The sequence below is a fragment of the Podarcis melisellensis genome, assembly GCF_964234715.1.
Source record: "Podarcis melisellensis genome assembly, chromosome: Z".
In the NCBI taxonomy this organism is placed as follows: domain Eukaryota; kingdom Metazoa; phylum Chordata; class Lepidosauria; order Squamata; family Lacertidae; genus Podarcis; species Podarcis melisellensis.
In genome coordinates, this window is record NC_138547.1 from 22784214 (window position 1) to 22811444 (window position 27231).

The 27231-nt window shown below is 43.2% G+C and overlaps 1 protein-coding gene across 4 annotated transcripts in view; it reads right to left on the reverse strand.

Annotated features, from left to right (window-relative positions):
* Nucleotides 1–3481: 3481 nt before the first annotated feature.
* Nucleotides 3482–27231, reverse strand: part of LOC309361958 (vascular endothelial growth factor receptor kdr-like) — a 191683-nt gene continuing 167933 nt past the window's right edge. For all 4 annotated transcript variants that reach the window (XM_081897319.1, XM_081897322.1, XM_081897320.1 and 1 more), the window contains 4 exons: nt 25009–25133; nt 23524–23602; nt 16082–16182; nt 3482–7703 (listed from right to left, as the gene is read on the reverse strand). In XM_081897319.1, coding sequence (XP_081753445.1) covers nt 7505–7703; nt 16082–16182; nt 23524–23602; nt 25009–25133 — 504 coding nt within the window. In that variant the 3' untranslated portion in view covers nt 3482–7504. The remainder of the gene's footprint in view (nt 7704–16081; nt 16183–23523; nt 23603–25008; nt 25134–27231) is intronic.

The following is a 27231-nucleotide window of genomic DNA, read 5'->3' on the forward strand; positions in this document are numbered from 1 at the left end:
ACCTCCATGTGTCATGTCCCGAGCTTTCCTTGTGAAAACCCATTCTTTAAAGCTCAGTCGGAGCAAATGTCAATCTGCAGAAAACCCAAATTGATGTTTGCTCTGATTCAGTTTTAAAGAGTGTGTTTTGGTGGGGAAAGGAAAACAACAACAACTCTGACACAGAGTGTTAAAGCGCAAACCTCTGCCTGGAAAGAGTGAGGAAAAAGTTAAGTCTGGATAAGCCCTGAGTCTGGCTACTGGTCCATGTAGCTCAGTATTGCTTATACAGACTGGTGGCAGAATGGGGACAATCCTGGCCCTACCTGGAGATGCCACTGGGGATTGGACCTGGGACCTTTTGCACACAAAGCTACATGCTCTGCCATGGAGCTATAGCCCTTCCCCATTATTGGCACCCAGTAATGAATCAGAGACCTGTTTATAAGGAAATAAAGGGAGTTGTTACCTTCAGACAGCTTGTTTTCCACCCCTCACAACCTGCTCTCCTCATCTTACCCCCACGTTTCATTGTTTGCTGCTCGATTTGCTAAGACAGTTTGTGACATCCTTGCTCGTGGCGTAAACAGCAAATAGTGGAGTTGAAAAATATACATGAATAAAAGGTCAAAACTCTTCCAGGAAGGAATAAAGTTATCATTTTTTTAAAAAATGTGTAGTTTATGAAAAAGCAAATTAACCTTTTAGAACTTGAAGAATTTGTTCTGACAAAGGTTCAACTTCAAAATTAAGAGGCAGCTACTTCGCCACCAGCAAATCCAAAGAGGCTTCTCCTGGCCATCTCTTTTTATATCTCCAATATAAAAACAAAACAAAACTGTAAGCACATCAACAAATCAATATCCCTTGCAAATCAGAGTCTATAGTTCTGGCTTACTCAAGTGACTGTTTATTGGGTGAGATTAGAGGACCAGATGTCAGAGAGTTATGAGCGAGGGCTGCTAGGTTCAAATGTCTTAAGAGAAAATAAGAGGAGCACGGCTGTTGGATCAGACCAAATGCCCATTTAGTCCAGCATCTTATTTTCACAGTGGCCAACCAGATGCCCCAATGGGACGCATGTAAGCAGGACCTGAGTGCTACAGCACTCTCCCCACCTGCAGTTCTTGATAGCCCATATTCCTTTCCATTTCAAGGCAAGATGAAGCTTCTGGTTTGGATGACATGGTATAAACCTTAGCCACAGCTTATGGTTAGTGAGGAGAGAGAGCTTAACCATGAGTCCAGGTTCAGACAACACACTAAGCTACACATTGGCTTAGTAAACACAGCATGGAAGCACAGACTCATGGGACTGCAGAACTGGAAGGGACCCAAAGGGTATTCTAGTCCAATCTGCAATGCAGCAAAGTGGGGAAGCAAAACTGCTGTGGGAGCCTACATGTTCCTGAAAAGCCATAGTTTGGCTAAGTGCAGTGGTGGGGAAGAACAAGCATGGGACCAAATGTGGACTTCCAAGCCTCCAAGTCTTAGACTTTCCCCCAGGCTGCACCTCTCACCAGCTCTGCTTCACACGCTCCTTGAGTGTTTCTACCTGGCTGAAATGTGTCCTTGAGCTCTGGTGCTGCCTCTTGTTTGCCTGGATGGAGGCTAGAGGTATGTAGAAACCAGCATACTATACACAGGTGGGGTGTGTGCGTGTGTGTGTCTTTTTCTGTGTTATGTGTGTATGTGAACATTGGTGGCTGTGTTGTATTTAAAACAATTCAGCTGGCATTGAAACATTTCCATGTTGTTACTGTCCCCACCCTCAATTTATAGTTTTATTGTAAGATGAGGTTAGAAATAACAATTGATATAAAAAACTGAACTTAAAATATAAGTGACAGAATCTGTGAATCTTTGGTCACAGCATTTTGCCAGACATTCACTGACATGGAAATAATATACAGTACAGGATACATCTAGATACTGAGAAGTTCTTCAAAAGGATTCCTGTGAGGTCAGCGGATGTGAGTCACCCCGCTCAGAGCTGACAAATGAAAGTCATCCAAACCACATACCTTAAAAGGGGCCTTGTTTAAATTCACTCCTGGCCAACTTGCATCATTGTGTTAGGATTTCTGCAAGAGGTGTTTGCCTAATTCTGTCATGCCATTGCCATACCCTACTCTCCAGCATTCCACCAATTAAAATCAGGAAGTGCATCTTTCGGTGTCAAGCCAGCTGGGTCCCATCCCCTGTCTCAGTTACCAGCTGCTACTCTTAGAGCAAGCACCGTTCCGGCACCTCCAGCTCCTCCTCCGTTGTCACCCTTGACTTCCTTGGTTTCTTCTCCTCTGGTGGGGGTGTCATTGGGTGGAGGTGGCACAACCTTTGGGCCCAGTGGGGGAGGCCTGGCCTGCACCACCAGCAGCCCTCCTCCCCCTCCATGGGCTCTAACTCAGAGTCCTTTCACATGAAAGATGTGCGTCTTTTGGTGTTGAACTCTTGCAGGAGCCTGCAGACTCGTGCAAGAGCTTGGCACCAAAAACAGGACATCCAATCAGAAGCTGGGGTGGCTTTTGTAATTCTTGGTTACATCGGCATGCCATATTGAAAATCATTCTTTACTTTTTTATAAATAGATTATTTTCATGTGAACCACAATGGGGAAATGCAGTATTAAATCTTTAATAGCCCTGCTTACAGCATACTGATGTGCCGTCACATTTTTGTACCCATGAATGTACCCTCCTTGTTTTAACAGTCTTCATTTTGTAAAGGCATTGGCCTGGATTTAGCCATGTGATCTTGACAAGGGTCATATGTTGCCCTCTAAGTGGTGGGACACCCACAACTGTGAGAAGACCTGATTTCTTGCTTGAGGCCCCTGCTATGCTTCTTGTCACTGTGGCTTCCCAATCATTGAGCGCTTTCAGGCTTCTGCCGTCAAGTGGATTCTTCCTGTTCTGCTGGTCACATAACAGGCTCTTTTGAGAGGCTGCCTTTGATTCTGTTTCCAATGTCCTTGTGTGCTTCCCCCTCCCACTTCTAACATCCTTTGGATGAAAACTATAGCACTAAACTGAAAACTATAGCAGTCCAATGCTGCATTGTGGCCCCATGCATTGAGTATGTACCTTCCTTCCTAGGAAAGATGCCTTATTCTAGGTGAGATTATTTACCCACAAAGCCTGTTACTAACTCTGATTAACAGCAGCTCCTCAGGTTCTTGGCTAAGGGTCTTCCCCATTACCTGTCAGCTGAGCTTTTTAACAGGGCATGTTTGGATTGAATGTGGGTCTTCTGCATGCAAAGCAGCTATGCTACTGTTGCAATTCTGTCTATCTGTGTATTAGTGGAACCCAAAGATCTACCAACAAACCAGAGGCACCAGGCCTGCACTATGGTGTAAAGTGCTTTTAACTGGGGCTTTGAAAAGAAAAGAAAAAGGCATCATGATTGGGTTTGTTTTGATGCCTCAGTTTACATGGGAATTCCTATCTGATGCTTGGAATAGAGCATGAATTCAGAACATATGACACAAAGGAGGCTTAAGGCTGTATAAAATCAAATTACTTTTATTTATTTTTGGTTAATAATTACAATACATTTTTGAATATATAAAGAGAGCAGGTGTTTTGGTTTTCCCCCAGTGCATTCTTCAGACAGACAGGGTCTGGTCTCACTGTACATTCTGTAGTGTTTGGAGCAGAATGGAACATTTGCTTATTTGCTTGCTCTGCCATCTCATTATTTGGGTCACAGGCATTTGTTAATGGTACTGACAACTCAGGAACAATGGGAAAATGGGGCAGTAGAAAAAACAAACCCAAGAGTTTCTGCTCAGTGCGGTTCCTGATAAAAAGTCTTCCCACAACCAAGGCCCGGAGATTTAAGGACGTATGAAGAGCCCTTTTGGATCAGCATTCTGTTCTCACAGTGGCCAATGGGAAGCTTGCAAGCAGGAGATGGTTGCAACAGCACTCTCCCTGCTTGTGTTTCCCAGCAAATGTCTCTCTCTGTCTCTGTGTCTTTCTCAACCGAGAGGCAGAAGGCCAAAGAAATATAGGGCAGGAAATATGGTGATTATTGCTTTTGTCAGTGCAGCAGATAACGACATATAATTAGAGCAGGACGAGTAATATATTTCTGAAAGAATCATCTCACTGTAAGAATAGGTTGTGGCTATGAACAAATGTCTTTTCTGAAGCTGCTGATTATGGTATAAAGGGAGAGAAAACCAGGGCTGACTGAAGACATTTTGCTGCCTGAAGGGAAGCATGTGTCAGTGTCTCGCCCATTTCCAGGTACAAAAAGCTGTCTAGACTGCCAGCTGAATTCTTAACTTCAACACTAGTGCCGGGACAAACTCCATAGGCAGCAGGAAGGTGGTGCAGGTCAGCCACATGGTACACAGTTTTGTGTGCCCCTCAGTGTCATTCTACCTAATGGTGGAGCCGGCCCTGGATACAAAACAGGTTAATAATGCTATCTTCTCTGGTAATGTAGGGTTGCTAAAGGAGTGAAAAAAGATAAGGTCTGGCTTGAAACAAAGAGAGACAGGTTTGTACTGATTAACATTGAACATATCTGAGGTTTGTCAGGTCACAAAGGCAGGTGGCTGAGTATCTTCTGAAGTCACAAAATATTCCCTGAGTAGTCTTAAGATACCAAAATATACACTTCTATTGGGCAACTGGCTCCTCTTTTTGTCCTGCAATCGAGATCAGCCTCACATGGGAACAAGATCAGTTATGCCTCTCTTGCCCTTTGATCCAAACACCACAAGATTCACATAGCTCCCTGTTTTCTGAAAGAAGCCAGGTAGCATTAAAAGTAAAACAAAGATGCCCCCCAAATGATAAGGAAGGTGGGGAAGTGGGTGGTGTTTGGCAAAATTGGCAGTAATTGTGGAACTGGGGAGATTCTCATAAACTGGGGCCTGTCCTGCAAGCGTTAGTGACATTTTCAGTAAACCCATGGAAAGCTCTTATTCCACTGGGATTTCCTGCTCTTTGGTACTACATAAGAATTATACACGTTGCTACATAAATGAAAGTCTATATAGAACTGCGTTTACAGATTAAACACAATGAGCAAGATCCTGCAGAAGTCAAACATATTGGTAGCACCTTTGGGGAGAAAAGAGGTTATGCAAAGGAAAGGCTCACCTCTACCAGTGAGATCAGGTGCTTTGCGTCTGCAGGATTATATCTATCTCATATAGCAGCTTAATTGGAAACACACACACATAGTAATTAAATTAAGGGAATGGGAAGATAAGGGCAGAAAAAATATTAGTAAATAAAATACAAGTAATACAGGTTCATTTTTAGGTAGTACACAGGCTGGTTAAAACAAAAACAGTGAGGAAGTCTATGAACCCAAAGTCAGAACCATTCCTGCCAAGAAGCTAGGCACTGAGTCCAGATGGGGTGCTTCTTGCTTTGGGAAGAGCCATACTACACAAATTCTTCAATTCCATATTAGTTCAATGAAGGCCTCTTTGGGTTTCAGATCCAGAACAAGAGGTGAATTAGGCAACCTGCCTGCAAGACGATAGGGGTCACACCTACTCTCATGCCATAAGGCACTTTTTGCATCTCCCTTTCTCAGTTTCCAATTAGCTGAATTTAGGGAGAACCCAAACATGCACCTCTCTTGCTACGTCTCTGCTCAGTGCCACCTTTTTATACACCTGAGATGCTGAATGCAGGAGGCCTTGAGAAAGCTGAAAGTTCTTCTGCTGGTCCTGAAACCAGTTTTCAGTTTAGAAGGTTATGTGTTTGTCAGAGTTTCAGGATTGGGGGCTTGGGCAAAAGGGTTAAGGGCACTTCTTCCACTGCTCTGCCTCTGAGGAAAGGGCCACAAGGATCCTTGAGTCAAGCAAAGCAAGAATCCACAGCACAGTGCCATTCTCTGGATTTATCAGAGTGGCTGGTTGCATCTTCCCATACTCCTTCAATACTAGTGTGGAATGAGAAGATAATCTGACTTCCAAGGAGGTACAACACCAGCATGGGTATCTCCCAAAAGAGAGCTGCATGTTAACATTAACTGGAATGGTGTGTGTGTGGTGGGGGAAGGACATCACAGAGAAATGGCAACTACACCTTTCTGGGAGCCATACAATGATTTTCAGGACCACAGTATGGTGCAGATGCCCTGGGGTGGTTGTGCAGCCAACACACCTCTTTGTGGGGAGCAGGAAGAAGGTGGAAGTAGCCACAATCTCCACAGCATTCATATTACACAGCCAAAGAAAGCATGTTATTGATCAGAATATGCAAGATAGTGACTGGAATACAACCCCCCCCACCTTAAATAGCCACCTCTCCTCTCTTTCTCGCAAGGAAATGTTTTTGCTGCTCATCAAGGCATACTGTTTTCTTTTTTGGAGCCATTGTCTGAAAAATCCCTACCAGAATCGAATAGATTTTCTTTCCAAACACCTTTTAAGAGGATGCTTTTAAAGTCACAGCTTCACAGGGTCACGGGCTTGCCTTCCAACTTGACCTAGCCTGGCTCAAAAACACCTGAGGCATATTTTCTCTTCATGTTTTTCCAATACTGTTGGATCTATTGAACCTCACTACCCTAGATGGCTAAAGGTCTTTTTGGTCCCTGCTGAATGACTAACATTAATTGCCAAGAAAGTTTTCACACCCATTTATTTCTGTAATAGATTTTGAGGAAAGTGGAGCTAATGGCAAATCTACAGACCAGGGAAAAGGATGTTATGTAATGGTCATTTTATCCTCCAAGGGAGATTTCTATGAAGAAGGGGCTGGGATGGGGCCTGGGATCTGTAATGGAGAATTATCCCACACCCTTCCTAAACTATAATTTCCAGGGCTCTTTGGGGGAAGTCATGACAGTTACATAGTTATAATTGTCAGACCTTTCATTGGGAGAAAGAGGGAAGGGAAGTTTGCTCTGGAAAAGAATGAGCTCATCTAATTATTCCCTTATTAGCTTTTATTTATTAGGAACAAAGGACATTGGATGTCAATATAAATATGAATCCCACCCCAGCCCTGTTTTGCAGTGCAAGCTAATTGTAATCTGATGTGGACTGGGGAAGGGGTGGGATTCTGGCAGATGTAAATATGGTAATGATAATAAGGAACCAAAAATGAGGAAAAGAGAAATTCTTATTTCTACCTGAAACTGTGAGAGAAGCGATCCCTGAAGAATATGCCCCTGTTAACAGAACCAGAATTTTCAGTATATATCCCAAAGCTTTGAGAAAGAAGTCCCCACAGAATGACAATGCAATGGGTACAACTGCATTTTTTCTTCTTTAAACAAATTTGCTGTGCGGAAGGTTAGAAAATAAGAGCTAGATCAGCAGAAATATACCCTTTAAGACAGCTGCTCTTCAAAGGACTTCTATCTGCTTTGGGGGTTTAATACCTTGGACAGATGGACCTAGATAAGAGTGTGATCTCTTATCCCCTTTTTTGTGCGAAAAAACCACCCCACTGGTTCTATTAAGCAGGCAGCACAAATAGGAAGCCTGATGAATATACTGTATGGTCAAAGATGTGTAAAATGAAGAAGATCAACCCTGAGCCAATTACACTGGAGGAGCAGAGTACTGAATCACTGAGTTGTAGTCAGGAGGTGGGCTGTGGCACTCCAGGGTGGGATCGACTGGCAGGAGAACATACTGTTCCTGGACGGCATCATTCACCTGTGTTGCCGACAGGTACTTCACAGCCTCACGCTCATTCTCTGAGAATACAGACTCTTTGCTCTTGTTGATGGCTTTTCTCCTGTGGGAGGAAAGATGATTGAAAATTCAGCAAAAATGTCCTCACAAAAACGAACCAGCACTTTCATACACATTTTTCATAACATTTTTTGTTGGACTACTACACTGCAAAATCCAGTGAAGTGTGGATTAAGAAGGATAGCTGTGCTTTGGTTTGTGGATTATTTATGGAAGTGGGAATTAGGAAGGTTCACATTAAAATGCAAACCAAACCAAGTCTCTCCTCCATCCCTACCATTAAGACATAAAATATTTGTGTTCCGAATAATGGTATAGTGGGTTAAAGTGTCACACTAAGATCAAGGAGTCCCAGGTTCAAACATACTTGGCTATGAAGTTCTCTGGGTTTTCAGCATAACCTACTTCCCAGGGTTGAGGCTGTGAGGATAAAAGGTGGATGGTGAGACCCTTACACATTGCCATGAGCTACTTGAAGGAAAGGTGATATATAATGTAATGAATGAATAAATTCATCTCATATCTTTCTGCTTCCTGGCCCCACATCAGCTCGAACCATTGTGTGCTGCAGAGAATTCTGGGATGTGCCACACTTGGTTCACCAAGGACACTGGCTCAGCCTGCGGGTTTGAGTGTTGTCTCATGTGAATTCAAACCATAGTTTGCAGCACAGAAGAGATGGTGGCAGTTGGTGGTTGGGATACGCTGCTACCAAATCACAGGTACAGTAGCATCCTAGATTTCTCCTGTGAGCACCTGTTGTTTTGACTGCTCTAACATCCTGGGAAGTCCTGTCGGAAGGCAAAGGAATTATCTGTATAGTACTATTATTTTATGGTGTCTGCCTAGAACACAGGTGGAAAACCACTCTGAGTGGAACATTAGGAACATAAGAAGCTGCCTCATATTCAGTCAGTGTTCTACATGGGCTCCAAACTGCCTATACTGACTAGTAGTGGCTGTCCAGGGTTTTAGGCAGGAGTGTGTCCTAGTTGTACCTGGAGATGCCTGGGATTGAACCTGGGAACTTCTGCATGCAGAGCTATGCTATACCATTTAGCTAAATGAGGTCTGTAAGATCCTTGCTGCTGGGAAGGGAGACATTTGAGGCAAAGACTGTTAACTATGAAAGGCTTTAAAAGAGTATTGGACAAATTAATGGAGGAAAAGGCCATCAATGGCTGCTAGCATGATGGCACCTCGACTAGTGGAGGCAGGGTACCTCTGAATACCAGTTGCTGGAAATTGCAGGTAGGGTGATTATTTATTTATATTCTATATTGTTTAATATATTAAAAACATCTCTAAGCAGTGTACAAAAAACTGAAGCAACAACAGACAACTTAAAATATTACAAAAATACACAGTTAAACATAAAAATGTTTCATTAATATGAAGTTTCTAATATATGTTAATCAATATAAATTCATTTTTCTTCTGGCACATACCCTCCCTCTCAGCTTCCAGGTTCTCACCCAAGGTCCAAACAAACTCTCAGCTCACCCACAAAAGTCTCAGGATGAGAAGAGTTTCTGTAAAGAGCAGACATTACCCTAGTCTCCCACTCTAGACTTGTTTTTTTTATGGGCAGGCCCAAGGTGAATGTCACCTCCTTAGGTTGTCCATAGCTGAGTCTTATTCAGCTGTACTGTCCACACCCAGTACCAGGTGCAGGAGGTTTCCTGAGTTTTCCAGGGGGCTTAGAGGATGGGAAGAGGACCCTCTGTTCTTCACCCTCTCTTCTCTCCTCCTCTTCTAGCTGCTTTTGCACTCAGGTTCTGCTTACAGGCTGCCCATTGAAGCATCTGGTTGGCCATTGTGAGAAAAGGATGTCAGACTAGGTAAGCCTTTGTTTTGATCTCTTATGTTCTTATGATAATCATAGGCATGTTTGTATCCTTGCATGCAGTTGGCTGCTCCCCTCTCTTTGTTAAACTCTTCCTGTGAAAACGTTACTATTCATCTATTTCTCACCCACACACCCTGCCATTGATAACCCCTGATGTTTCTTCTCAGCTGACTCCATGGCTCCAGCAGCTTTTATAATTTACCAGGTATTAAACTGGTCAATGGGGATGGAGAAAAACACAAAAATATCTGTGTAACTTGTCCCTTGGCCTGGGCGAGTCTTGCAGTGCCCAATAAAAGAAGTGTTATTAAGGCTTAGCCTGGCCACACAATGAGACTCCCTGAGCTCTGTCAGCTCCCAGTATGTATGAAGAAGGGAGCTTGCATTTCTGGTTTATCCCAGCCACCATGTCAAATCTGGGAATGACACTGTCTGTCAGCTAATGTTTAAAGCGAGCCTCTCAAACAATGACATTTAATATTTGCTCCCAAGTCAGAGGGATGACAAGTTTGGTCAGAGGCAAGGAGTGTGGTTAACTATCTCTGGCAGATTTGAAATGCAATTACTATCCTAGAAAATACTCATTTCACCCAAGCTGCATACCCTGAAATTAAGACAACTCTTCAGCCTTTGTTTCCTAACCCTTAACAACTTTCTGTATTTACTGAGATTTCATTTTGTTCTTCCCCTGCTCAGCAACTGACCCAATCTTGAGATGCTGCCAGTGTTGTTTACATGAATTTAGATGCACATTTTGTTTTCCCATTGAAGTTCTGGAAGCCCCCTTTGCATCTCCTTTCCTACTAAGAGGACCAAAGCCATGTGGTAGAACACCTGCTCTGCATGAAGGGATGGGAACATCCCCTGTCTGAAACCCAGGGAAGCTACAGTCATTCAGTGTGGACAATACTGAGCTAGACGGACTAATGGTCTATTCTTTTCGAGTGTTCCTCATCTATAGAGCAAAGGTGAGATTATTTTTTTCTCCACAGTCAGTTGCTCCAGCCATTTTCTCCCTATTCTTGGCTGATGTTGTTTTTGTAGCTAGAAATGGAGAAAAGTGGATAGTGCAAGATTGTGAGGAGGTTAAGTTGTGGGAGGGGGAAGCACTTAGCACTTCTTTTATTTTTAAAGCAAAACCCTGATTTATATGTAAATAAGGCAGAGACCTTATGGTGGCCTCATAGGTCTGGAATAGTGGCTCCAAAACCCTATGAATGAGAATGCTTGAGCTCATGCATACTTTCTTAGGAGCAAGGTCCACTATGTTCAATTGAGCTTACTCCCAAATAAGATTGCCTAGGATTGCAGGCTTAATAGATTTTCCCATTCATTAAAAATTCTGTACACAAGGAGCAGCAGCCCTCAAAGAAAGACATCCCAATCAATTTGCTGTTTGCAGCAAGTTATACCTTGCATCTGAGTCCTGTAACAATTGCGGTAATTGAGCTGCAGGGGCTTATAATGGGCTTTATGGCTTTTTATAGGTGTTTAATGAGGCTTTATTTTTATTTTTTTGCAGGGCAAGCATGTTTAAGGCCCTTAATGGATTTAATAATGGTTGTAAGTTGAATTAGAATTTGCAGTAGTGAATGTGGTTGTTGAAACAATGGATATTTTCCCCACAATCTGCTTCTTGGGACAATTAATGGGATGTAAAGGTTTAAGGCCTGGAACATGCTCTCAGTTTGTATTAACATGCTAGAAACAGGTGGTACAAACACTGAAAATTCTAGCGATGCCAGATGGATGCTCAGGTTGTCTCCCCTGATTTTAGTCAGATTAATTTTGGGAGATACTAATTTGGCATTCAGTGAGCACCTAGATTACCAGAGAAACTTTGCTATTTTAATAAACATCAGCAAAGGACCATGTACCAGGTCAGACTATTGGTCCATCTAGTTTAGTTTATGCAATATAATAATAATAATAATGATAATAATAATAATAATAATAATAATAATAATAATAATAATAATAATAATTTATTATTTATACCCCATCCATCTGGCTGAGTTTCCCCAGCCACTCTGGGCGGCTTCCAATCAAGTGTTAATGGTAGGCAAAATGTAGATCAAGGACTACTGATAGATGTCTGGGTGATTTGCAGTAAGCAGCAAGGGTTTCTGACTCCCATTTGTTTATGGATGACAACTAAAAGAGCCATATCCCCCCCCCCAATGTAAAAAAGCCTGGAAGAAAAACCAGGAGCAGATTTTTGCATAAAGTTGCCCAGAGTTCAGTTCTGGAACTGAAAACAAATCCTTGATCTGAGCATGTGCTCAGAATTTCAGCTAACTGCAGTTGGTGAACTGAGGGGGTTCTAGTAAAAAGCAAAGTATATTCCACAAGCCTGAGCTCTTTCCACTTCTGGGTTACACAGATGGGCAATGGCTATGCAAGGTTTCAGCTGGGGTCTTTCTCAACCCTACCTGCAGATGCTGGGGAGTGAACCTGGAATCTACTCGGCACAGAGTGTGTGTGCTGTAGCAGTGAGCTATGGTCCCTGAGGCAAGTCCCTTAGCTTCAACGTAGGATTCGGACAACCAGTTGGAGCCCCATCAGAAGCTGTTAATGATTATGATTTGCCCCCTAACACTTTAGATTGGAACAGGAAGGCCTGCCACAGTTGAGGAGGGTTGTTCGATTTGATTTTGCCAGGAGAAATGTGTCTGAGGCAACGGCAGTATCCTTGCTGGAATGCTTTGGCATTCTGATGCCTGAAGCACCTCAGCTATGCCCTACTTGGGGAATATCTTGGTTCTCAGCTAAATCGTTAGGTCTAATTATTTCTGAGCTTAATTGGGTATGACAAAAACAAGGCAGAGCCAAGACTTCAATGTATATCAAATAATGGTTTGCTGAAGGAATTCAGAGGAGTATGATGACCAAGGTGGTTCTGCCCTGCTGCAGATGTAAACTTGAGGTTTACTGCACTGCTACAGGCCTGTTCAGACGAGAGTGGTGCACAAATTGCCAAATGAAAATCCTCCATACTGCTTGAGGGCACAGAAATGTTGGGGGCTATTTCACAAAATTCTCCCAGGAGGGGAAAAGAGAAATTATCCATGGGAAGGGGAGGAAGGGCAGCATATACATTTTCTCTAAGAACATAAGAAGAGCTTGCTGGATCAGGCCAATGGCCCATCTAGTCCAGCATCCTGTTATCACAGTGGCCAACCAGGTGCCTGTGGGAAACCTGTGTGCAGGATCAGAGCGCAAGAGCCCTGGAAGCAGCCATCAATAGCCCTCTCCTCTCTCTGTGTATTACGTGTTAGCCTGCTTCAGCCTTGGAAAATTTATCTAGGGATAGAGAAGAAATTCTCCAACAGTTTCTCAGGGCTGCAGTCAATCATTTCTGGTGATACATATAGTGAATGTTTGGTGGGAGAGGTCAGGACTGGACCCGCTCCCTTCCATTGCCTGCTACCCATTCACTGGAAAGGCTGAAAACAGCCACATAGTGTGGGTTCTCAGTGCCTGGGGAGTACGAGTACGCCAGGGAGCAGAGGTGGCTGTGCCAGCCGAAGCCCTCACTCCCGACTGAGCTGGTCTGAGCCAAAGGTGAGTGAGGCGAGGGAAGGAGAGAGAGGCTCGAAGCTGCCCTCAGAACTAAGGGCCGTGGTGCCCCATTCGCAGAAGTGGCTGCCCGTGCCTCTTGCCTCTGTGGGCGGTGCCAGTGGCACCCCTTCACTGGCCACAAGGGAAAGGAGGCACTGCTGCTGCCCAGCCCTGAAGGCTCAGCCTGGGTGCAGGCTGGCAAGTGAGGGAGCCTGATTGCGCCCCCTTACGCCCTTTCAAAAATCTGCACCCAGGGCTATGGGCCCCCTGGCCTTCCCCATGCTACACCCCTTGCTGAAAACAGCTCACTTTTCAGGGTGAAAAGTGGATCTTCCTTCCATTCATTTGATATATCTCTGGAGGGAAGATACAGGACTCACACCCAACTCATATTCATCCTGTCTCTTTGGATGTTGTTTCTCTTTTCTTAACACCTGACACAGCATACAGTCATTGTTTGTCCAACAGGATTCCCAGTCCCAGAGTTTTGTATTTGTCTTCCCTAAACTCTCCAAATTCTTCACTTAAGCATTGCCAATTCCACCGCCGCCTCCACCCTTTTTTCAACTCAGCAAATGCAAGTCAAATAAACAGCCAGATTTGGCGGGGGGTGGAAAGAGGACGGGAGCCTCAAGAGCCACCCTGGTTTGGAAAACACACTAAGCCTTCTGTGGGGCTTGTAGAAGTAAAGCAGGACTGTTTGTAATAGGTCCAGAATAAATGTTTTTGATAAGAAGAGAGATATCGTTAACAAGGGCGACATACTGATTCCCAGCCAGCCTCAGCAAGCCATGGAGAAGAGAAGAGCTGATATTCAGAGCTGCTTTTTCCAAGTTTGTGGGTAGATGCAAAGCTGTATTTTTCTCAGGACTTAACTAGGTGTTGGCTTTCGAGGACATGGAATGATCCTCATAAGTATATGAAATAAACTTTAGGAGTGCAGTTATTTAGTCAACTGAGGCTGAAACCTTATGCACCAAGGATGGGGAACTTACTCCAGCCCAAGGGCCACATTTCCTTCCAAGCAACCTTCCAGGGGCCACATGCTAATGGGCAAGGCCAGAGATAGGAGTGGGCAGAGACACAAATGTGAATTTTACTTTCATACTGTAGGCTACTGTCTACACACACTGCCATACCATACTATTGTCCAGCGTAGAAAGAGGCATTATTAGAGTTCAAAGACACATTCCAGCCCGTCAGAAAGAGGAGCATTACCTTGGCAGAAGGGGTGCCACTAGGTGTGTGGTCTGGGGAGAGTCCTGAGGGTCAGATAAAGAGGTATGGAGGGCCAAATTTGGCCCCTAAACCTGAGATTCCTCATTCCCACTATACACACCAGGACCAGCCCTACCACAGGCAGTGATGTGTATGGGGTGTGGATGGTGGTGCTGATATGTTAGAGACAGAGCTTTTATGAGGTGTGGTCAATGTCACCAATTAAGGAAAACTAAAATGTGATAAATGTGTAGGTGAATATACAAGATGAACTGAGGTAGGTGTAAGGTTGGAAGGTTGAGAGAGAGTGCTTTGAGTGCTGGAAGTGAGCAATGATTGGACAGAAGATTTGAAAGGGAGTTTGAATACTGATGGGAGGGCAGGCAAGAGTGTTTGGGTGGTGGCAGGGTTAGTTTGATAAGGTAGGGTCAGCATTGTGACTAGATTTTGTTTTCTATGAATCATTGTCACCATATGCTTTTGTACACTGTGTTATCAAAACCCCTTTTTTTGTATCATACACACATCCTCTTGACTGGCTATGTTAGAGGTGGGAAATAGTCAGATATTTGGTATTTCTGGTGGCAGCAGAAACAATGAGTTATAAAGATATCTCTCAGAAACCCAGGTCAGGACTGTACATCTTCTTAAGATAGAGAAAGTGGTACAGATGAGCTGAAGTAAATATAAGGTGGCACAACAGTAAGTACCATTGAAATAATGTTCTGGGTATGTATGTACAGATTTGTACTACTAATCATTTATTTGTTTGATTACTAGCAGCCTCATATATGGCATTGTTTGGAAATTTCAAGAAACAAAAAAATCAGTGCAGTCTTGACAGGTTTAGTCAGCTTCTTGGTTCAAAATTATGTCCAAACATAAGCAAAAATATGCTCCTTGATCTCATGAACCATCATTCAGAATTTGGTTAAAATCAGGGAAGTTTTGAAAGGTTCATCTTGATTCACACTGTTGTCTAATTGTATCCAAACATAGATGAAAGCTGCTCCTTGATCTAACCAAAATTAGAACCATGCAAATTTGGTTATATCGTAAGAGGTGTCCAAGTGCATAGCAAAAAACAAAAAACAAAAAAACTTTCCGAATTACATAGCAGAGACCATCCAATCCAATTCAAATCTACTCAAAAGCCAGTCTTGCTGAGTTCAATGGGGCTTACTTCCAGGCTAAGTGGGTATAGGACTGCAATGTAAATCATTTATACTAAGTTTAAAAAGTCACAAATGGGGATCAGGGCCAGTGATATGGCCCTTTTCCCTCTTTCTATACAAGACCCCAGACATGAAGAATGAATGAATACAACTTGTATTTCATCACAAACCAATTCTTAGATATATTAGTTTATGAAAGGATGCCAATGGCTACATTTGCATGTAAAGCTAAGTGTGGTTTGTTTAAAGCATGGTTTGTTTGATAAACCACAAGTCAGCTCACAGATGACGTAACAAGCCATAGTTTGTTTCTTCAAAGCTTGGTTTGTTTTCCAGCTGCTCTTGCCTCATGAGAGTGTCTGTGGTGGGGTGGCCAAACAAACCATGGTTAAGTAAGGATTTGGACATAATACCAAAACGTAGTTAAAACAAGCCATGGTTCATAAGCCAACAACAAAACCATGCCTATATATCACAACTTTTTTGGAGAAAAAAAACCATGGCTACTCTGCTGGGTTGAGTTTGCACATCCAAACAAACCACAGTTATCCCAAATAAACCATGGATAAGCACACCAGGCCAGTATCAACTAATATGTATTCATCCAGGGGTACTTACGCCAGAGCCATGATTCCATAAGGCCAAGAACGAATCTCCAATCTCTTCCGGCTTTTCATTTCATCCAAAGTCAGCACCATCCCGCTATCTGACTCGCATTCCTAAAGAAGGAAAAAAACACAAAAGCTTTAGCTTCTTCTAACTGAGGGCTGTACAGCTCCTTCAAGCTCAAAATACAATCTCGAGGGAAGGTTGGATTCATAGCAAATGCAGCCTGGCAGTGGCAGAAAAAGCAGAAGGAAGTGAATCCAACACCAGCTGTTCAATTTTTGAACCATTCCAAGCAGAGTTCCACCCCTCTAGAATTTTTGTAATGCAAACAGCTTTTCTTCCCTTAGTGATGACACCATCAGAACCACAGGAGGCTTCACAAGCCTTGTTTATGGAGGGTCCATTAAGCACATGGTTAGGGAACCACCAAATATTGAGGCCTGGCTTCTCTAACCTGGTGCCCTCCAGATGTCTGGACTACAGTTCCCATCAGTCCCAGCCAGCAAAGCCAGGCAATGCAGAATTCCCATGATTAGGTTTTCCAGCTTGCTTGCTTTATTTTATTTTTAAACTAATTGGGAGATCTGCATAATTCCTGTGAAGATTGAAGTAGTAGGTAAGGTTTTTTTGGGTTTTGGATCGACTCTTTCAGGTCATTTCCCCAAAGTAAATCAACACATCCCAAGCACCAGTTGGCACCACGAAGGGAAAAATACCAGTGCGTAAGGTGCCAAGCCCATCATATTCAAAGGAGCCATGTGGGGATGTTAATTGGTAAAAGAGAAAACGAGAGAGAGAGAGAGAGAGAGAGAGAGAGAGAGAGAGAGATCTCCTGATCACAGGTGTCCTGTGTCACGTTTCTAGTTTGGCCCTAAATGCTTCTGTCAAAAGTCAGTCCCTTGTCCAAGGAGCATAGGTAAAGGTAAAGGGACCCCTGACCATTAGGTCCAGTCGTGGCCGACTCGGGTTGCGGCGCTCATCTCGCTTTATTGGCCAAGGGAGCTGGCGTACAGTTTCCGGGTCATGTCGGCATGACTAAGCCACTTCTGGCGAACCAGAGCAGTGCACGGAAATGCCGTTTACCTTCCCGCTGGAGCGGTACCTATTTATCTACTTGAACTTTGATGTGCTTTCGAACTGCTAGGTTGGCAGGAGCAGGAACCGAGCAACGGGAGCTCACCACATCACAGGGATTTGAACCGCCGACCTTTTGATCGGCATACTTAACCACAAAGCAAGCTGTTTTATACTGATTCAGTACCATTGGCCTATATCATTCTGCCTTGATTACATCAGACACAAGACTCTCCAGATGTGGAATCCAACTCCCATCATCCTTGACCACTGGAGAGGGTGAGTGGGGCTGATGAGAGTTGTGGTTCATAACATCTAGAGGCACCATGTTGGCTATTCCTAGTCTACACAGACCAATTGCACCTTTTCAGGATTTCTGGGGTTTTTTTTGGGGGGGGGCATTACCAGCACTACTTAGAGATGCCATATTGAACTTGGGACATTCTGCGTACAAAGCATAGCCCTTTCCCCACATAGTCTTGTAGTTCATATAAATGACTGTAATGAGTTTTGTGACACAACAACATTTCTGAGCTGCTGAAACCATGCGTATTTCTTTGCACATGTGTACAGGATGACATATGGAGACACCTGTCAACATAAATGGCACATCTGTGAGACTGCAGCTCAACTGGGAACCCACCAGTGACCCCTTATGTATTCATGCATTCATTCATTCATTCAATGAATTGATCTGAGATGGGAGGTGGGTCTTATGAATGAGAGGAAAGCTAGGTTTAAATACTTCCACGGAGAAAGCATTTCTTCAGAATGGTAGTGCCCCACTGGTTTTAAGACAGATCTACTCCTGTGATTAGAGAGCCCACTCTCTACTTTAAATTCAAGGATATTCTTGGCAGAGAAATGGCTTAACCTCCCCATTCTCAGCCACCTGGCTTACAGCTGGCTGCCGTTTCATTTATAATGCTGGCACTCTGCAGTTAGCCTGTAAATTATTTCCTCTCTTAGTTTTATGAAGATAATGCTGGGGTGAGGGGAAGAGGCAAGTTTTAAAAACCATATAAAATTAACGTACACAGATGGTATAGTGAGGGTGGCTAATTATATAAAAAGCAAAGATGCTTTTCTTTGATTCATTTGGCTTTCCCATGTATTAAATCCTGGGTATGTTTAGCAAGAGGGATTTCTCGGGGGGGGGGGGCTTAGTGTTTAAAGCAGGAGTGGGAAAACTTTTCCAGTCCAAGGGCCACATTCCATTGTGAACAACCTTTGGAGGGGCCACGTGCCAGTGGCTGAGGCAAAACTGGGTCTAATCAATAGATGTAATTCTTACCTTAAGCTACATTCCAGCCATGCAAAAACCAAAGCTTTCTATACCCCCCTCCCACTTATCTCTATCCAAGCAATCAAAAAGCATTATCACACATTACAACCAAGCAAAAGCAGCAGCAGGGATGCCAAGAGGGGGTGAACAGGGGAGCATCCTGAAGGCCAAATAGGGAGACCTAGCCCAGAGGTTTTAAAGCCTGTTATGAAAGAGTTGGGTAGCTGTGGATAGAGGCTAATTAGTGTCACTTCCATTTAGGTGAGGTCCCCACAAGCCATAACTGCTTCTATTTCTTTAACAGATAGTGATGTGCACCAACTTGGATGGCTTTAAAAGAGGATTAGACAGATTCATACAGGACAAGGCTATCAGCAGCTACCAGCCACAAGGCTGATGCTCTGCGTCCACAGTTCAGAGGTGGAATTCCTCTAAATACCAGTTTCTGCGAGTCACAGGTGGGAAGAGTGCTGTTGCATCTGGATCCTTCTTTTGTGCTTCCCACAACACTTGTTTAGCCACTGTGAGAAAAGGAGGGGTCAGCACGGTTTTTCTTATTACTTTCATTTGCCAAGGAAGGGCAATCGGTTAGCGGGTACCTTATCAAAATTTGTATCTTATTTACTGCAGCGGCTATAATTATGGTTTTCCACTGCTTGTATGGTTTTGACAAGTTCAATATATTCTTTACAGTTGCGATGAGAGAAATAAAAACATGTGTTCAGGCTGCAATGGCAATCAGAATGATCTCAATTTTTTTTTGCTGGCTGTACAGAGGGCCAAATGACAAATGACTTTTATACTGACAGTTCTGCCTTGGGCGTAGGGTTTCCCTTACACACACTTGACCACACAAAGGGTAGCGGGGACATTAACCCCCCCTTTGCTCCCTGTGCCTGCAATCTCTGTTGCAAAATATGCCCAGGAAGGCGTCTGTCTCTGATCTTCCTGTTCAGGTTTTCTATGCATTGCAGAGCACTGGAGGGCAGCATCCAACAAAGTGTCAGAAACTGACCCCGGCAAAACACATTTCTACGTATTCTGGCCCTGGAAGACCTGAAGTTGCTGTGATCAGGATGGTCACTTTTTAATTTTATTTATTATTATTAAAAATTACTCACACACTGCAATCCTAACCAAGAAAGAAAATGAGACACCAACTTGGATGGCTTTGAAATGGGAATAACAAATTAATGGGTGATAGGGCTATCAATGGGTACTAACTGTGCTGGTTATGTTCCACTGTCAGAGGCAGCATGTTTCTGAATACTAGCTGCTAGAAACTGCAGAAGCAGAGAGTGCTGTTACTCTCTGTTCCCGCTTGTGGGCATCCTGTGAAAGCCCCCCTGGCCTGACTCAGCAGGCTCTTATGACAGCTTATGAACAGATAAATGCATCTCCTCTACTACTCTCTTCTAAGGACACTGTGGATTATAAAATAATTCATTATGAAAAAAACATGATGAAGAGCAATGACTATTTATATGCACACAACGCACAGGCAGATATATTTGTAACAGGTGCGTTACTAAATTATGATACATTAGGAATGCAGGAAGCCACTTCCAACTAGGCCAGTACTGTCGGCAAGGGAAGAGTTATCAAGCCTCCTATCCCCCATACTATGGTCTGAATTGCCCCCCCCCCCACGCTGACAATTTTGTGTTCAGAAAGTCCCAAGTCTTCAGCTAATGACACACAGATGTAGCTAATGCAACATCAGCAGTAGAGCATCTGCTTTGCATGCAGAAGGTCTCAGGCTTAAACCCACCAAGTCAAGATAGGGGCTGGGGAAGACACTTTGCTAGAGAGCTTCTGCCAATCCGTGTGCAGGCCCCACAGACAGTACTGACCTAGATGACTCCTCCTGCCTTGCCTGCAACAGTCGCCTGTCTAATTTTGACTGGTAACTGACTCCAGAGAGCTGGAGCTGCAACACTAAAAGCTCAATTTCTAGTACAGGCTAAGCACACTTCTGGGGCATATGGTACTCTCCAAAGTGCCCGATCCGAGGAGTGCAGTTGCTGGGCAGGAATATAGTGGGCAAGGTGGTCCCATAGATATCCTGGTCCCAAGTTGTTTAGCACTTCACATGTTAAAAACAGGTTTATTGGCTCTCATCCAGCTGTGGCCAGACACTATTCCAGAGGCTGCATGGCTACTCCTGATTTGGATGTTATGGAGATACAGAGCTGCATGCCATCAGCATACTGATGACACTTTCCTCCACTTCCCTAATGGCCATTCTCAAAAGCTTCATATAGATGATAAATAGCACTGGGGACAAAATGGTACCCCATAACATAAATACCAACTGGCCAATGAACAGTCCTGCAGGTGGGACTGTAACTGCTGTTAAACACTAATCTCACAGGAGGATGTTGTGGTTGGAGGTATCAAAAGCTGAGGAAATATCAGGCAAAAGAAGCAAGGTTGTAGTCCCCTTGTCCCTCTCCTGAGAGAGGGATCATCCACCAGGGTGACCAAGCCTGACTCGGTGTCAAAACCAAGTCTGAAACCAGATTGAAATGGGTTTGGACAATAAGTTTCATCCAAGAATGCCTAGAGCTGCCCTGCCACAGCCCTTTCAATCACCTTCCCAAGAAATGTTATTAGCAACCCTGATGATGTTTAGGTGCCTACTAAAGACATGTTTAGTAAGGCTATCCCAGGGGTGTAACTCCGTCATTTATGTAAAATCACTTTTATAGTTGATGAAATAGTTTGGTTGTTTCTAGAGTTTGTGTGGCTGGTTTTATCACTTAAAAGTTTGCCGAATCAATTTCACTAGAGCTTGTGTTATATGCTTTATGGTGTGAAGCAGTCTCTAAATTTAACCACATAGCAGCCAATAGGGTGGAGTAGAGCTGCTCTCCCCAGACCAGTGTCACTGCAGTTTGCTTAGATGGGCTGGGGCAGGATGGTGACAAGCAGAAGCAATGCAGTGCTCCTGCTCCTGCATCATCCAGAGCCTCAGGTCTTATTCACACTTGTCTTTTGCTCCACTCTTTCTAGGCAGGTCTGCACTGAAAAGCTTTGTGTTTGAGTGCCCCCCCCTCGGGGAGCTTTCCCTGTGAAAACCTGCTCTTTAAAGCTGAATCGGAGCTAATGTCAATCTACAGAAAACCCGAACTGATATTTGCTCTGATTCAGCTTTAAAGAGCAGGTTTCCACAGGCATGGCTCCAGGGCAAAAACCCCAACACCACCTGCTGGAAAGAGTGGGGCAATAGGTAAATGTGGTTAAGTCTTCAATCATATAGGCAACCTGTGCTCATCTAGGAATTATGCAGGGGTGTGGATGGTGCTGTGGTCTAAACCACAGAGCCTAGGGCTTGCCAATGAAGGTTGGCGGTTCGAATCCCCGTGACGGGGTGAGCTCCCATTGCTCGGTCCCTGTTCCCGCCAACCTAGCAGTTTGAAAGCACATCAAAGTGCAAGTAGATAAATAGGTACCGCTCCGGTGGGAAGGGAAACGGCGTTTCCGTGCGCTCCTCTGGTTTCGCCAGAAGCGGCTTAGTCATGCTGGCCACATGATCCAGAAGCTGTCTGTGGACAAACATCGGCTCCCTCAGCCAGTAAAGCAAGATGAGCTCCACAACCTCAGAGTCATTCGCAACTGGGCTTAACTGTTAGGGGTCCTTTACCTTTACCTTTACCACAAGGGCAACACCCCCACCACACCAGTCACTACTGGTAACATATGGCAATCCCAAATGTATGATGCAATATCACTGCACTTCTGAGTGTTCCCACTCCAGTTCCAGGGAAGAGGTGCAAGGAAACTCAGAACACAATGATGTCACACGTCACATTTCTGTATTGCTAGATGCTTCTGGGGAAAAGAGAAGGGGAAGAGGTAAGGCTGCAGTATCTGGTGGTAGCTGTACAAACTCTATAACATCTGACTCTTGCCTACAACTACTCTGCTTTCTATCCAGAGTTTGGTAATGATTTTGGGAGTCTTCTTATTGATTTCAGCCAGTCTGATAGCAAGACTGTTTTCTCTTAAGGACAATCCAGTTCGATGAACACTAAAAATAACACAAGCAAAGGGAGAAAAGAGCCTAAGCCTGCACTTTGAACCTTCCCAAGCAACTCTTTGAATCAAGCATACTGAATTATTTTGACTTGTTGCACTGATACTAATCCTCATGTAAGTCATCTAATGGACTGGCGCGAGGGCTTGGCTTGGGAAGAGTCCCAAAGCAATTCAGAGCTCATTAGCAGCACTATTATTTTAAAATGTCACCTTGATCTAAAAGCAAAGACAGATGTTACCATTAAAGTGTTTCAGTTAAAAACTATCTCCCTTTATGAAGCAGCTTGCTGAACAAAATGAGAAAAGATAGATGTCACCAATGAGAAAAGATGCAAGCTCTTGTTTGGAAATTGATAGGTATTCATAACTATAGGTGCCAAATAGTGAAAGAAACCCAACAGCCATTCAGTTTAGGGATGGCCAGCTTGTTGGGTCTCTCTCCCCCATCACATGCTATTTCAACAGGCTTCTATTTTAACGTTGCCTTTTTGGCAATGACACCAACTGAGAGGCTCACCTCTGCCCACAATAATGTACTTTCAGCAAAGACTTGTTTAAGAATCCAAGAAGGAGCCCTGCTGGATCACACCATCTAGTCCAGCTTTTGTCATCATAGTAGCCAACCAGATGCCTATGAGAAGCCTGTAATGGGACATGAGCGTAATGCTCTCCTGCCATTTGAGAATCCTAGCAACTGGTGTCCAGAGGTACACTGCTACCAACAGTGGAGGTGGATTGCAGTCATCATGGCTAGTAGCCAATGGATAGTCTTGCACACTGCTCAGGCTTGCATCCTGGGGAGATCACTCCAGGTTTGCATCCTGGGGAGATCACTGCTAGCGCAGTGGTTTGACTTTACCTCCAGAGGCACACACCATTGTCTCTTGAAACAGATGGATGCTGACAAAAAAAGTGGGCAGCGGGATAGAGAGGTGTTTCTTACCTGACCTTCTGGTGGATGGTTCAGTGATGCTTTCCAAGAGAGAGACTGGGAGGAGCAAGGAAGCACAGAGTTGCATTGTGGGGAAGAAAGCATTTGGCCCAAGCTTACCTCATGCAATCTTTTTTCTTTCTTCACTGACACCTCATCAAATGTTTTCACACTGAGTGGCCGATTCTTGGGGTTAATACTGAAAACAAGGAGAATGAGAGATTCAGTCATGGACTTTCAGTTCTTTATTGTGTGGTGGAAAGATGAAAACAACAGCTGCATTTAGCTTTCAGGCACATGTGTACTGAATCGTTTTTGTTGAGCCACAACACAATCACAACACAAGGAGAATGCTGCAGCTGGTCCCCAAAAACTTAGGACTCACCTGTGCAGTTGCTGTGTGGCCTCAACAAAGTTGTTCTAGCATCTAGCCTCAGTTGCATGGAATATGGAAATAACAGCCACCAGCCCAAAAAATAGTTTGGAGGTAAAATTAGAAAGAAAGAAAAAATCTCCACAGCCTACCCTCTCTTTTTCAGGTTTCTGTAATGCTCTAAATTAAAATTAAAATGCAGCTCCCTTCAATGAATGGATAGAAGATATGTACAAACTCACAACACATGAAAAAATTGCCTATAAACATAGACTTCCCATGGACAAATTTAATGATATTTGGAATCAATTTCTATAAATGCTGTATTAGGTTAAATGTAGGTTAACTACAATAACAATCTTGTAATGTTTATAAGTTCTGTTTTTGTTTCGTATTGTATATGGTTGTTATCTTCCCCCCCCGTTTTCGCTTTCCCTCCTTTTTTCACGTTTTATTTTATCCTGTGCACTTAACAATTACATACACATTACTTTTTATATTTCAATAAAGAATATAAATATATTAACAAACAAGCAAACTAAGGTGTCAAAAAACAGAACCCAGAAAAGGGCAATGCAGGTAACATGACTATGAATACAGGAGAATGATACATTATGGAGGATGAAGGAAATAACCAGCAAATGGCATGATTGCTATGGAAGGGGCAAAAATGACCCCTCCAGAAAACCAAGTCAGCAGGGGAGAGGGGAGGCTCTACCATCCACTGTATTCCTGAACATATTGCTTTATTGTCTCCTACATCAGGGTCAGGAACCTCAGGCCTAATAGCCAAATGTGGTCTTCTAACTCTATTCTCTATTCCCTTAGGATTCTCCCCTGGCTGCACCTCTCACTAGTCTTGCTCTGGCCTGAAAAAGGTTCTCCATCTGCACCTTGCCATCTTCTTTAAGAAGAAATACAATTGTTGCCAAGAGATGCATTGCTGTCCCCCTAACTCACAGCCATGTCCTCCTGCAATGGAGCCACTGCCTCTGCTTGCCTGTGATAATGATGCCTTTTTGCTGGTAAAGATATATAGATGCTGTATTATCTATTTGCTGAGATTCCGCAGGCTACCCCGGACCTCTTACATGAATCCGTTTCCGTCCCGGAACAGCAAACAAACCACTGGCTTTACCCTCCTGTTAGCAAAAGCTTAGAAACAGCAGCAGCCTTCTCCCAAACCCCAAAGAGAAGGAAGAATCATTATGATTATTTTACAAAATCCTTACTAGGCTTCCAGTGTACTCCAGCGATGAAAACCCTTCTTCACATTCTCTTCAAGGATGCTGATTTTGGGTTTGGAATCTCCATCTGGGCACAACGTAATGTTCAGTGGGATGTAGTCTTTCCCATCCTACATATTTCATAATCAAGAAGAAAACAAGGGATTCATTTTTCTTACTTGGCTTCAGACATTAGTGACTGTCACATTCTGCTGAGTTGGTTTCTAGCAGGTTGCCTATCCCAGAAACCCTCTGGAGTTTTGCTTCTTTCTTTCATTTTTCTATGAAACTACTGTGAATGTATTGGCAATGCAGCAGCACGATTAGGGTTTAGGGCTTTTGACTGGCCTCTCGTCTCTGAGGTGATCTAAGGATACCTAGTGAGCTGAAATTTAGTCTTGGGTCTCCCAGCTCAAAGCCTTGATCAGGAAGACAAAAATAACAAATTTGACACTCACTTTCAGTAGCTAAAAAGATCTGCTCATCTCTGTCATTTGGCATTTCCTATAACAATTTTCAAGGCGAATATTAGCAGAACTGGAGCACCCTCTTGCACATTTTAATGTTATGCCCACAGTTCTCCTTGACGGAAGATTTAAGGAGTTACCTTATATTAACAGGTTATGTCCCTGTGGTTCAGACCTTAACGATACAGTAAGCCATGTTTTATTGTTTTGCAATTTTAACAACACCAAATAGTTGATCAATCCACTGATCACTTTGTTGTTTTTTTATGTTTTTTTTACAATTTTTTTTATTTATTTACAAAAAGAATACACAGCTTACATAGTACATAGTACAGAATTTACATAGTACATAGTACAGATAGGTACAGAATAAAAGGACAGGAAGAGAGAAAAAAAAAGGAGAAAAAAGACAAAAAACAAAAGCCAAAACAAAAAGAAAAAAAAAGGAAAATAAAAAATAAAATAATAGAACTTCCATCCGGCTCAGTCTTGGGATTTCCATTTCTTATGTTACTTCTACAGTATTATTAAAACGTTCTACATCGATGATATTAGTTATCGTCTACTGATAAATTATTTATTCCTTGAATCGTCTCAAAATAAAGTACAAATTTGTTCCACTCATCTTTGTGTTTGACTGTATTATTTGGTCTTATTTTCCTTGTTAGTCTCGCTAAGTCAATATATTGGTATAGCTTTATTTGCCACTCTTCAATCGTGGGCAGATCGGGAGTTTTCCATTTTTGAGCGATTTGAATTCTTGCCGCAACCATGGCATATTGAACAAAGGTTTGATCTATTTTCTTTATTTCTTTACCAATCATACCTAAAAGAAACAGCTCGGGAGTTTTTGGGAAATTATACTTCAAATTTTTTTTCAGTTCATCATAAATTTGTGTCCAAAATTTCTTCACTACATCACATGTCCACCAGGTATGAAAAAAAGTCCCAACCTTCTCCTTACATCTCCAGCATATATTATCAACAGTTTTATACATCTTTGATAACTTTGCCGGAGTTAGGTACCAGCGGTATACCATTTTCTCTAAATTTTCACGAAGGGCTACACAGACTGTAAATTTTACACCTTTTGTCCAGAGTGTCTGCCATTTATTATAATCTATAGTATAGCCAAGATCTTTTCCCCATTTTAGCATCATTCCCTTCACCCGGTCTTCTTTAGTGTCCCATTCCAGTAGTTGTTTATACATTTTGGAGAGAATTTTATCATGACTTTCCAAAATTTCTACCTGGAACCTTGACTTTTTTCCGCTCATCCCCGCTCTCTTATGCTCACCCCATAAAGCAGTAATCTGGTAAAAGCGCAGCCATTCTTTTATTTTATCTTTCAGGTCCTCATAGGGCTTCACCTTCCATCCTTCTTCTGTTTTTACCAGAAGATCCTCATATGTGTATCTATCCTCATTCATGTTGATTTTTTTTATTCCAATTATGTCGCTTGGGGAGAGCCACCATGGGGTACCCTTTTCGATCAGTTTCCTATATCTCTTTCAAACCTCTAATAATGGCCCTCTAATTATATGATTGGAGAAGCCTCTATGGATCTCTCCTTTTTCCTGCCAAAGGTACGCGTGCCACCCGAATCTGATATTAAATCCCTCTAAATCCAAAAGGTCTGTATTTCTAAGGGTGGCCCACTCCTTTAGCCAACATAAACAGGCTGCTTCATAATAGAGCTTGATGTTTGGGACTGCGAATCCGCACCTGTCTCTTGAATCTGTTAAGTATTCGAGCTTTATTC